This window comes from Tasmannia lanceolata, unplaced genomic scaffold, assembly GCF_043159265.1.
Source record: "Tasmannia lanceolata isolate RefF3 unplaced genomic scaffold, GAP_Taslan_0.1 ptg000020l, whole genome shotgun sequence".
In the NCBI taxonomy this organism is placed as follows: domain Eukaryota; kingdom Viridiplantae; phylum Streptophyta; class Magnoliopsida; order Canellales; family Winteraceae; genus Tasmannia; species Tasmannia lanceolata.
In genome coordinates, this window is record NW_027518697.1 from 7,652,550 (window position 1) to 7,665,788 (window position 13,239).

The following is a 13,239-nucleotide window of genomic DNA, read 5'->3' on the forward strand; positions in this document are numbered from 1 at the left end:
GCTGCCCGAGACAACTTGTTGCTTCATTGGTTGATCGAACCTCATGTTTTCGATCTCCACTAGGTCGCCTAGAAATCAGCCTTTACTCTTTTTGTGAAGGGCAGAGATTAAACTCACTAAAATACATGTTTTTAAATCTCAGTCCTTTTACAGAGAAGTGAAAAGCGGATTTCTCGGCAACACAAGCAATTTTGAAGGTGAAACAGCCTCTACTTAAAGAGTGTAATGTAAAACGAAGCACTGAGAAGAGATTCTTTAATAAGAAAGATTATAATTCAGATATGGATTGGATCATGATTGATTATGATTATCAAGAAAAGATCATCTTGCTAGTTGATCATCTGATTTTGTTCAATCAAATTATCAGCACTCAGGATGAAATAAGATGCGTTGATCAAAGGATTTAAGAAAAACTTGGGGAGGGTATTCCAAAGGTATTGGAATACCTGTTCGTTTTGGATTTTGAGAATTGATTTTTGAGTCTGAAATTGATTGTTGTACTCTAAATTGGGAAATGATAAATGCACCCCTTTTCATCACTTGGGACACCCAGCAGCTGCATTGTATGTGGCAATCAGGTCACTTCATTCCTTCAAATGTGAAGTACATCAGCCACTTTGTAGTCATAGATGCACTCTAGCTGTACTTCATTCCTTCAAATGTGAAGTACATCAGCCCCTTTGCAGTCATAGATGCACTCTAGCTGGGTGTGTACTTCATTCCTTCAAATGTGAAGTACATCAGCCACTTTGCAGTCATAGATGCACTCTAGCTGGGTGTCTCAAGAGATGAAAAGGGGCGCATTTATCATTTCCCAAATTAAACGCAATTTTTAGTCCAATAGAAGACTCGAAATTAAAAACAAACAGGACCTGAATTTGGATCGGAGGAGGATAGGAGGAATGTGAAGAAAAATTAGGAAACCTACTATTCCTTTTTTCCAACTGCCATTAGTTCAATGTATTAGAGGAAAACAAACAAACACATCAAAGCATTCTCTTCCTCTCTCATCCTCCCACGTTTTCTTTATTTTTCTTATATTTTTTAAAATTCCAAACTTAATTTATTAATAGGCACACATTAATTCCCGATTTCAATCAGCTCTAAAATATATTGTGGTTCTATCCAATGCAGAAAAAAAAACCTCGAAATCTTGCCCAACTGGTCCTGTTTGCATCAACCTTTGTACTCTAGACTAGATAAAATAAATATTATCAGAATAAAATAGGGGAAATGATATCTGCGCCAAGTGTTTTTGATAAACATGCGCTCCACTTGTTTGTCGTGTAGTATTTAAAGGGATGTCAAAGGATATTACGGTTCTCAAAAAGCGCTTAAGACCCTTTAAATGCTAGACGACAAACAAGTGGAGCGCATGTTTATCAAAACACTTGGAGCAGATATCATTTCCCTAAAATAGTCACCAAAATTTAAGAGGTAGACGCAGTTCATCCTTTTCACCTCTCTACGCGGAATGACACTGAATATGAATAAACAACCTTTAACTAATATTGAAATTAAGGGTAAACTTAAAGAACTTATCAATGAGATTAGAAGATTAAAGTGGTTTTCATATTATATAAAAGTTTGAGAGCTTTTAGTTAAAAACTGCAGTTGTGATCTGAGAGAACTCACAGATGTACAGACAACCATAAAAGTCATCACAGAATGATTCCATACAAGAGGAGTTTATTCCCAAGCAATCCATATCTCATGCTGGAGAGACTCCACCTTTATTAAAAACCTCTACACATTACTCTCATGCTTCTACAGCATTGCCCTTTTCTAACAAAACATAGGCAAAAATATTACTAAGTGAACCAAACTAGAACCAAGAACAAAACTTGCCTTTAGGCATCGTTGAGAGCGAGAACTCCGGGGAGAGTCTTGCCTTCCAACAGTTCCAAGCTGGCGCCACCACCAGTCGAGATATGACTCATCTTTTCGGCAAGCCCTGCTTTCTCAACTGCAGCAACAGAATCACCACCTCCTATAATGGTGGTCACCCCCTTTCCACTCAGGTCCGCCAACTTCTTCGCAATTGCCTGCAATTGGAAAAAGTTTGTCAGTTGCATTGCCTACATAATACAATTCATGAGGTTTTATATAGCTGAGTTGTTCATCATATACCTCTGTTCCAGATGCAAACTTCTCAAACTCAAACACACCCATGGGTCCGTTCCAAATTACTGTTTTGGTGCTGTCCAGAGATTCGTTGAATGTTTTCACAGAGTCGGGTCCGATGTCAAGTCCCATCCAACCATCTGGGATACTAGATGCTGGTACAGTCTGGAACAAAAACCAGGCAGAAATTTGTCCTTGTTACTAGCAAACTCTGAATGGTAAATGTTGTTGACTACATTGTTGCATCACCCACTTATTTCAGTAACCTCAATCTACAGGTAGTTATCTGTATATAGGTTATTATTCTCAAGAATATAAAGCTGCTCGCCACTGTTCATGCACATTTCTATTTTAGCGACTAGTTTATCACGCGATACTGTCAATTGTTCAATATTCACAAAAGGCATCTCATTTAATTCTGATGGATCTAAGTCAAACTTCATCATGAAAATGCATTTTTGCCATCTAAGGGAGTGTGCGGCAACCATTATCTAAATAGTTTCTCCCAATTTTGTAGGCGCTAGAATGCCAAAAAAAAAAAAAAAAAAAAAAAAAAAAAAAACTAGAAAAGGTAGTTCGGCAAACGTGACCTTGCAAGCCCGTTTGCACGTTTTCAACTTTTTAGGAAGATAAAGTGTGAGCTTTTACGGAGTGACTCGGAATCGCTTCTGTGGATTCTCCTAAATCCGTTTCTACCAGATTCGGAAAGAATGAGAAAAGTTGCCGAACATGACCTAATTGTAGTAATTTTGAAGCCATGAACAACTATAGTTGATCTGAACCATATTCAGCAGAAAAAAAAACTCTTAAGGATAATACACACACACACCCACCTTAAAATTGTGCTTTGGAAAAGAAGAGAGAAACAAGAGAGTAGCAAAACCATTTGAAACATTTTAAAATCCGTTTTCAAATCCATGAAGCATGAGAATCATATTAGCTAACCATAATGCTCTGTTTGGTTGCTTGTGGATGGGTGGGAGATTAGGAGAAGAAGGAGTCAACGGGAGATCAAAAAGAGATAAAAAAAAGATCAGTCAACGGGAGATCAAAAAGAGATAAAAAAAAGATCAGTCAACAGGGAGATTAGGAGAGGATGTAGGGAAGGTTGTTTGGTTGCTTCAAGATTTGCGTCTTCTCAACTCTATCTCCCCGAGATTTTCTCCTCAAATTTCTACGTTTTGGTAAAATTTGGGGAGCGAATTTAGAGGGCGCCACATCACCGGACTGGCTCCCGACAACCCCGGTGGTCAAGACCCCAAAATTGCTAAAATGGCGACCAAACAACCTTCGACAAATTAGGGAAAGATCATTCCCCCATATTTTTCTCAAAAATAAGAAACCAAACAGTGCATAAGTGTAATTAATTGACCTAGCTTTGCTTTCTTTCCGTGTCCTTAATTTTAAAGTCTATATATTCCACCCTAACACCCTAGCTAGTTTGAAGCATTGGTTTAAAACTTGGAAGGGTGAAGGAACAAACCTTGCTGTTTGCATCAGCAGCAAACTTGTCAGCAATAACCACATCTGTGGGCAACAAAAGAGATACCCCTTTGGCCTTGGCTTTCTCAAGAAGTGTTGTTGCAAGATCAAGCTTGTCTTCCTCCACAAGAGATGATCCAACTGGGTGTCCTTGTGCCTTGTAAAAGGTGAAGATCATTCCTCCACCCAAAAGAAGGATATCAACCTTCTCCAACAGTGACTCTATCACACCAATCTTGGATGACACCTTTGAGCCACCTACAATGGCAGCAAATGGCCTTTTAGGATTTGCCACAGCTCCGACAAGATAATCAAGTTCCTGAAACAAGACCACATAAGTTAGGTGTGGGATTGCAAAATTGAAGAGGAAGTGCCACACATCACTAACCAAAAGCAGCAGAGTATCAGATCTCAACAAATGTGCTAATCTATGTTGCATCAGTACGACAACGAGTGTTGGAATCCAACACGGGTATTGAGTGTCGGATTCGGCAAACCTCAAAAAGAACAGCTCGTGGATTCACCAAAATATTTTAATAAATTCTCAAATTTTATTTTTTTACATAATAATATAGTTATAACAAATAAAATATTTTAATAAATTCTCAATTTTTTACATAATAATATAGTTATAACAAGCCGACCCCAACTAGTTTTGGGACAAAGGCTTAGTTGAGTTGAGTTTAATATAGTTATAACAAGTAATATATTAAAAATTTTAATACGTTAAGAAGTAGATATAATATTTTATTTTCATATAAGAAACTTATTATTAGGATGGGTAAAACTCAAAATATGCAGTAATTGTAAAGTTGTGGTAGTAATATTCAGAAAAAACAAATAAAAGAGATCTAGAAGTGTCTAAAAGAATCCTGAAGTATTGGAATCCTGGATGTGTCCGACACTGATTCTTCGCCCATTTAGAAGAATCCATTTAGCATGAGTGGTAATGTTCCATGCACATAATGCAAAATTTCAAGACAGGCAGTACAAAAGAATTGGCTCATATTTTATATCGGTAGAAACGATCCCGAGAAGTTTCAGTGATTCATTTGCATATATAATGAGGCTGCTAGAAGATGAGATTGCCTAGAAATCGAACTAGAGAAGTATCTTCACATAATGTTATTTGCAAGGAAAATTGTTCATAGGAAGATGAACATGAGCACGGAGAACGGTCATACCTTTTGCATAAGAAAGCCAGCAACAGCAGGCTTCAAGAATTTGGTAACTCCCTCTGTTGAAGCATGCGCTCGGTGAGCCGTACCAAATGCATCATTCACATAGAGGTCTGCAAGTGAAGCAAGCTTCTTGGCAAACTCTGGATCATTCTTTTCCTCTTCCTTGTGAAATCTCACGTTTTCAAGGAGCAAAACACCACCTTCTGGTAATGCAGCCACCATTTTCTCAACACTCTCACCGATACAGTCGTCGGCCATCTCAACCTATTCGACGAGCGGATAGAGAAAATAAAGGAGTGAATATTACTTAACTTACAATTTCCAAAACTGCAAAATTGAGTTCTAAATAAAGAACATACCTTGATTCCAAGGAGTTCAGATAGCCTAGGCACAAGGGGCTTCAAGCTGTACTTTGGGGTGACACCCTTTGGGCGTCCCTGGGAATCCAAAAGAAAACGACAGTTCAGATTCAAATCTTGCACCAAAATGTCAAATATTATCACCAAGACGAGTTCAATCGGGGAGTATAAAAAATAGAAAAGAAAAGAAAGGTGAAGTGTCAATGGCGGTGTGGAAAAATATGTGGTTATGGGGGCATTGTACATATTCAGAGTGAACTAAATCCTCCCCCAACAGTTGCAAATTGGTTTGTATGATAAATAAATATGCAGTTACACAAAAATTGAAAACATAACAACTCTAAACCAGTGTTTCTGAAATAGAAACTTCCAGAACTTACAGGTGACATCACCCAAGAAACATAAGCATTACGTTTAGAGCAAAATTGAAAGCAAAGAACCAAAATCATATAAGTCCATTACAGAAGAAGGCTAATGTGTCAAACAGTGTAGCCCAAAGAGATAGCATGGTGACGGCAGAAGCACAAAGCATGCAATAAATAATCAAATGTTGTTAAAATGGAAAGGACATTGTCATACAACACTCCGTATTTTATTTACATTTAACTGCAAATAAAATTGCAGCTACCATTTTAAACATTCAAGGTAATCCTAAGGTTCTAGGTGTAGTGACAGAAGTAATTGGTGCACAAATGCAGACTCAAAAACACATCGCTATCTCCTTGCAATGGAAATCAAAGGGTTGTGAAGGATCCATACGTGAGCAGCTATAAACTAATATACTTCTGAGTGAAGACATAGGTAATAAACTATACACCAAAACTCGAGTAATAACCCATCTCTAGTCTCTACCATCTGATAGTTGCGTGCATACTCATCATGCTAAACAATCCAATGGACGGGTTGTTGGTCACTTCTCGGATTCATGTTGGGCTAAAAACCATAACAATCAAGTGAACCCAATCGTCTGATCAACAGACATTTTTTGCTAAATTTTGCCCATAACCTTGCCCATCATCCAAAACCAAGTAAATGGTCAGATGGTTGAGCACATTCAAAAAGTGATACTTTCATTCTATGACCCATCCTTGAAGTGGCCCATCAATTGGCATTTGCAGATCTGTTGGATGATAGAGATGGTTCAAAAACCAAGTATAAGTATAGAATTCACATAAAAGATAATTACTTTTTTTTACTTCATGATTCTACTTATTTTATTCTCAAACATTGATAAGTTTTATATGTTTCCTTCTAGTCTCTACTATGAAAAGATAAATGATTAACTTTTTCTTATTAAGGTTGTAAGTGTGGCATATTTGACCATTAGGACTTTTAGTAATTTATTTCCTTGTTATTTAGTTTCAAAGATTTTGATTCCCATAGTATTTACTTTTACGACTTTTATTTTTCATGTTATTTAGAGTCAGGTAATTCATTTATTTTCCATGAAAGTTTATTTCAATTGCCTATACATCGGCCTCATGTATTAGAGATTTAAAACTTTTGATGAAATATTATTGATTGAGATTGTCAACTCTATTCAATTTTTACTCAAGAAGGACCTTCCATTTATGATAATATCCCTCTAAATCAACCATAATCATATAATTACCTCTAAAATCATGGAAATTTTTTTTTTCCCAAGAAAATAACTTTCCCCAGAAATATTTTTCTTGCAATCTAAAAAAAAGCACATTCGAGCAAAATCAAAACGAAAAAAAATAAAAATCTAAAGAGAGTGAAGGGAAAATGATGTAGATCTTTCTTACCAGATGGCTAGAAAGGATAACTTTGGATCCATATCCGATCAGATACTTGATCGTGGGAATAGCCGCTCTAACCCTATTATCATCTGTAATATTCAGATTCTCATCCAGAGGTACGTTCAAATCAACCCTAACAAATACCTTCTTCCCCTTCAAATCCCCCTCTTTCAGATCTCCAACGCTCTTCTTCGTCGCCATGAATGATAAAATACAGATCAGAATCTAAGATGAGAATTTTTTTTAAAAAAAATGATCGAGATCTCTAGCTGGGAGAGAAAATATGGAGAGATTTTTGTGTAATAAGTGGAAACTTTGACCCTTCTGAGAAAGGCTTAATTTTTACTAGTCCGTGAGAGTATTAATTCAGGTAGTCCTTCCTAATATCTCCACCTAATGGTCATCTGTGGGACCCACTAACTGTTAGATGATCTAATCCATTCAAGGCTTGACAAGTGGCCGGTGATGGTAATGACCAAATTTTGGGTCCCATAAAGAGATATGCATGTATAATCAAGACCGTTGATCTTGTAGACCGTAATCAAGCGATATGTGTTGTTGAACTGACATCCCACCTGTAGGATTAAGGGCTAAGATCACAATCATCCTATCAATGTGGGGTCAATGACAACAGGCTGAACTTGTGAGTTGTGACCAGACCCATAAATCTAAATGTGGGGCCAATGTCAACAAAGTACTCCAAAGAATGGTGGGGCCCATCAGAGCGGAGCCAGTGGAATATGTATGGACAAAAGCAAAATGTTACGTGTCAAGTGCTAATTGGGTCGGACTATCTAAATCAGTGGTCCAACTTTCCAATTTTAAAAATTTGCGTGGGGAGTAGTAAGTCACGGTTTAATACTAAAATACGCTGTCGACGTGATTCGCGCATATTCTCTTTTTGTGCTTTGACATGCGTGACGTGATCCCACGATGATTAATCAGAACCGTCCATTTCGTAGGCCTTGCTTTGGATCTTCTAAACTGACAAAAATAATGCTAATAATTCAAGGGCGCTGATATTTCCTCCCCCTCCTGACGGCGAGCTAACGTTTTCCCACCATTTGACCTCTCTCTCTCTCTCTCTCTCTCTCTCTCTCTCTCTCTACAGACACACACAACAGGAACAGTTGGTGGGCCCAATAGAAACAGTTGGTGGAATGGTGGGCCCATCTTTGAACAACGTAGGCCCCACCCATACCACACCACAGGATAATCCAAACCGTCCATTTGATGGGCCATAAACGAAAATAGGTTGCGTCTAAAAATATTATTTCCATAGGCTGATCCTAGCCCTCCGATCTAAATAGAAACTACATCTTATGCAACCTCTATAGATTGTAGGGTTGTGATCATCCTACGGAAATGATTTTTGGGGCACAACCTATTTACATTGTGGCCCATCAAATGGACGGCTCGGATCATCCTATGGTCTGGACGGTACACTTCATTTTTCAAAAATATGGGTGGGGCCTAAATTGGTACGAACCACACCATAGGATGATCCAAACCATGGACGGCTTGGATCATCCTATGTTGTGGACGGTACGCTTCAATTTGAAAAAATATCGGTGGGGGCTACAATTGGGTCTTAATGTTACTATACGACCAACTCCATAGGATTATCCAAACCATGGATGGCTTGGATCGTCCTTTGTTGTGGACGGGCCTTAATGTTACTTTACGACCAACTCCATAGAATGATCCAAACCCTTCATTTGATGGGCCACAATGTAAATAGGTTGTGCCCCAAAAATCATTTCCATAGGATGATCACAACCCTACAATCTATAGAGGTTGCATAAGATGTAGTTTCTATTTAGATCTGATCGCTAGGATCAGCCTATGGAAATGATATTTTGGGACGCAACCTATTTACGTTTATGGCCCATCAAATGGACGGTTTGGATTATCCTATGGTGTGGTATGGGCAGGGCCTACGTTGTTCAAAGATGGGCCACCATTCCACCAAAGGTTTCTGTTGGGCCCACCAACTGTCCTGTTGTGTGGAGAGAGAGAGAGAGAGAGAGAGAGACGTCAAATGGTGGGAAAGTGTGAAATCCTAACGTCTAACGTTAGCCAGCCGTCTGGGGGGATTTGTGATGTAGACATGGTGGCCGAAGAACTCAGATTTGATCAAGATATGGAAATGTAGGATCAGATCAGAAATTTTTTTTATAAAGTGTGCATGATTTTAAGAAAAGCTGAGTGTTGGTGCTAGAATTAGGAAATGATTTCAAAGATATTAGATCTAGGATGACTATTTGATCTTCACACTGGGCCAAAACATGTTTATGGGCAACGCAAGCTGCATTCTGATTCAAAATCTAGATTCTAGTAAAAGAAACCCCTACTCTGGCAAAAAAATTTGTTGTGGTTGTGACAAAATTGCATTCCAAGTGAAGACAATTGAATTTTGCTTTTGAATGGTAAGCAAAGAAGAATTAATTTTGGTTCATAAAACTGGAATCTAAGATCCAAAAATCAATTCTTCCCCTTAAAACTGCTTATGTTCTCATAAAAGTGTATGTTGAGCTCCTAATTGGATAATTGGTCTAATAAAACAGTACACGTTGCTGGGCAATTTGGAGCTCAACAAAGTGTACTGTTCTACTTTTCTCTTCTTCATGGGAGAAAATGAAGATGACCATCATCCTAGATCTGTCCATGGATCAACCATCAAACAGTCAACGGCGATCAATGATTAAGTACAAAATTAGAGAAAAGATAATTCAAAAATAAAAATAAAAATAAAACAATAAATATATTACCATACTTAGATCTATAATCATGGATCAGAGGTTGTTCTGATAAGATGTGTTAGAATTTAATAAAATCTTAATGCGAAAAATTGATCCTACCCGTGACCATGATAATCAAATTCTTAATGTTTCACGATTGTCTATCCGTCCATTGAAAATGCTCCAATTTGCAAATACCATTGATCGCTGACCAAATCCTCATGCACGGATTAAATCGTCCATAAGAAAATCCTATGACCTTAATGTCTCTCGCTTCCATTAAGCAAAGGCCCGCATTTATAATGGAGATTAGGGTTAGGTCTCTCAAGCAGTAATCACTCTCTGAATTAGGTTAAAACTCCTGATGGGATTAAACTTAATTGTCTAAAACCCACTTTATTAAAAAGCCTAAAAATGGATTTACATTATGATCTATAGTGGCAATGTGGGCTGCCGTTAGATCTAGAGAGAGAGATCTAACAAACGTGTGATGAAATCATGTTGACGTTACCATTCAAGATTTTATGCAAACCAAAATTTATAAGAATGCAACTATGAAAATAATCATAGTTGGATTAATAATCCAAATATGACAATAATCCTACTTATGATATCATTTGCAGGATTACCATTTCAGTTAGGAAAGATTCCAACAGCCATAGTTGATGAAATCATGGGCTTCAGCAACTCTTGTATTGTAAACCTTCTTTTGTATTATTTATAAGAGGAAAGACAATACACTATTGAAAGGAGAGAAATTGTACGCACAAAACTATGCTCACTTTTTAAAGAAAACGATGAATGCAGTCTCTGCAAAAGAACGTGGATGAAACTCTCTAAATTTTATTCACTTCAAAACAGTATGCATACACCTCGGCAATTTGAATGAGAGAAGGACTTTGACCACATACCTACTACTTGCTATCTCTAGTGTCCTACATAAACAAAACTCTCTAATAGCAATCTAATAAAGCATATCCAAACCGTTTCAACTGAGACTAAAAACAAAATAACTTTCTAGAAATCTTTGACCTAAAGTAAAAAGGACTCCATGAGTCGATGGTGAATGACACACATTCACAATTCTCAACACCGACTCACCAAACTAACTACGATTCAAACCCGTCGGCCCGACCCCTCCGACGCCGTGCACGAATCAGTGACTCTAACACTCCCCTTCAGCGTTAACTCTTCACAAGTCTCGCTTTCCTTCTTAGAAAATTTTCGCCATCATCAATTCGCCACTCCTTGATGCCTTGTGCATCTTCAAAAAAAAAATAAAAAATGCTGAATCCTTCACCTTACAAAAACAAGCAAAATTTGCGTACTTCGAATGCACGTCGAACTTCGTGGTTTAGATGCACTAAACTCACGCTCTTCAAAATCTTCAAGTTGCGATAGTCACAACTCTTCTGGTGAAGCTAGAGCATATTTTTCACACGACGGACTTTTTCCAGTCTTCTATGGACTAGAGCTCTTGCTCGTCGAACTACCATTTTGTGGGGTTGCCGTCGAACTTTGACGTGGCGCCTCTGTTCTGGCTCTAACACATCTCCATCAATCTGTGAGAGATCAACCATGCTTTTCACCCTTTGGATCGAATCCGGGTTTGCTACACCATGATTTTCCTGTGGTAGCACAATTGAATCCAATCTCTCTTTCAAATTGCCAATCAAATCTGTTGAGTCCGGCAATGTGATATTTTCCACAGACCACCATGACGACACTTCATCGAACACCACATCTCTTGACACATAGACCCTTTTTGTACATTGATCCAAGCATCTACACATTTTCCTTCATCATAACCAATGAACATACCTCAAATCGTCGCTTTCTCCATCTTTGTCCTCATTTGCTTTGGTACAAGCACATAACAAACACAACCAAACACTTTAAAGTGTCTAACAGACGGCCTCCTACAAGTAAGCTTTTGGTAAGGCGACTCATAACCAAATCGTTGTGGCGGAAGACGATTAGTTACGTATACGGCCGCGCGTATACACTCTGCCCAATATTGAGGACGAACATTCCTCCCATGTAACATACTCTGGCACGTCTCAACTAAGTGTCTATTCTTTCTTTCTGTAACTCCGTTCTGTCGTGGAATTTCAGGACAAGTGAATTGCCTTTTGATCTTATGATCTCTTAGATAGGTGGAAAGAAATTGAAAAGTGTATTCTCCACCATTATCGTTTCTTAAACAACCGATCTTAAATCCCGTTTCGGCTTCTACACGTGAATGGAAATCTTTGATTTTTTCAAAAACTTCAGATTTCTCCTGTAGTAAATACACCCACACATATCTCGAAAAATCATCAACAAATATAAGAAAATAACGGTTTCCACTTACAGATTTTTGCTTCATTGGACCACATACATCGGAGTGAACCAACTCCAATGTTCGTTTTGAGTGAAACTCCGATCGAGGAAAAGGTTGACGATGTGCTTTTTCAAATTGACATCCAGCACAAACTGTATCTCCCTCGTTCTCGAGAAGTGGTAAACCTCTAACAAGGTTTCGTTTCGCTATAATTTTTAACTTGTCATATGCGACATGAGCAAGGCACGCATGCCACAATTCTGGAGTTTCATTAGGGCAAGTTTTATCAACATAAGTCGTTCCTGCTGATAATACGTACATCGTCTCCATCCGTTTCCCACGCATGATCGGATTGCCAGAAACAACCACTTTCTCGAACACCTTTACATCATTAGGTCCAAATAGCACATATTTGCCCGCTGATGTGATCTGCGCTACCGACACTAGATTCTTCGCCATACCCGGTACGTGATACACATGTTTGAGGATGCCATCACACCGTGAGGTAACCATCACATCCTTCACAGCATGGATAGAATTATCCGCTGTGACAACCGCATGATTTTCGTTATATTTCCGCGACCACATAAACTTGTTCCAATTTCCAGTCATGTGGTGCGAACATCAAGAATCAATTAACCAATCGTTCTCGTAGTCAATAGTCTTCTTTCCAGAAGAGCTTGTTTCACACACTTGACTTTTCACAACAGGAGATTCTGCAACATTCAGTGCAAAATAAATCTCCCCCTCAAAGTCCTATTCCGTAGCAGTCTCTTCCACTGCCACATCACATGCAAATAAGCTTGCATGTCCCATTCGCCATCGTCATCATCATCCTTGTCTTTAGATTCGACGACAAAATTCTCATCATCGGTCTCAATCTTAGCCCGACAATTTTTTCTGATATGACTAGTCTTGCCACATTGATAACAATAAAAGTCACGTTTTTCTTGTGATTTTTCATTGTTATTAGCCCAATCATCTCTCTTATAACAATCATTCGGCTTTTTATTTTTCTGCCACTTCCGCTTGCTATTCACCGCAAGCGCTTCATCACTTTCTTTCACAGACAATCCGGCCATCTGTCTTGCCAACATCTCTTGATTAATCAAGAGATTCTCCAACTCCAGGAGAGACGGTTGTGTTGGCCAACCACGTATAGCGGTAATAAATCTGCTAACTCAGGCCTCAAGCCGCGGATAATTCATTCTTCGCAACCGGCTTTCACTAATCTTAGACTCCTCATCTAATTGCGATATCTCATTA

The 13,239-nt window shown here is 38.4% G+C and overlaps 1 protein-coding gene across 1 annotated transcript; it reads right to left on the bottom strand.

Annotated features, from left to right (window-relative positions):
* Nucleotides 1-1,550: 1,550 nt before the first annotated feature.
* LOC143854388 (phosphoglycerate kinase, cytosolic-like) lies at nucleotides 1,551-7,224 on the bottom strand. The gene is made up of 6 exons (XM_077364340.1): nucleotides 6,916-7,224; nucleotides 5,147-5,224; nucleotides 4,791-5,051; nucleotides 3,608-3,925; nucleotides 2,131-2,289; nucleotides 1,551-2,045 (listed from the first exon to the last, which is right to left on the bottom strand). The coding sequence occupies exons 1-6, from the start codon at nucleotides 7,108-7,110 to the stop codon at nucleotides 1,851-1,853; spliced, it is 1,206 nt and encodes a 401-aa protein (XP_077220455.1). The 5' UTR covers nucleotides 7,111-7,224; the 3' UTR covers nucleotides 1,551-1,850.
* Nucleotides 7,225-13,239: the final 6,015 nt, after the last annotated feature.

Coding starts and splice junctions, on each gene's coding strand:
- LOC143854388 (XM_077364340.1), bottom strand. CDS start 7,110: ATGGCGACGAAGAAGAGCGTTGGAGATCTGAAAGAGGGGGATTTGAAG. Junction 2,290..3,607: donor CTGCTGATGCAAACAGCAAG/GTTTGTTCCTTC, acceptor TTTTTGTTCCAG/ACTGTACCAGCATCTAGTAT. Junction 2,046..2,130: donor AGTTTGCATCTGGAACAGAG/GTATATGATGAA, acceptor TTCCAATTGCAG/GCAATTGCGAAGAAGTTGGC.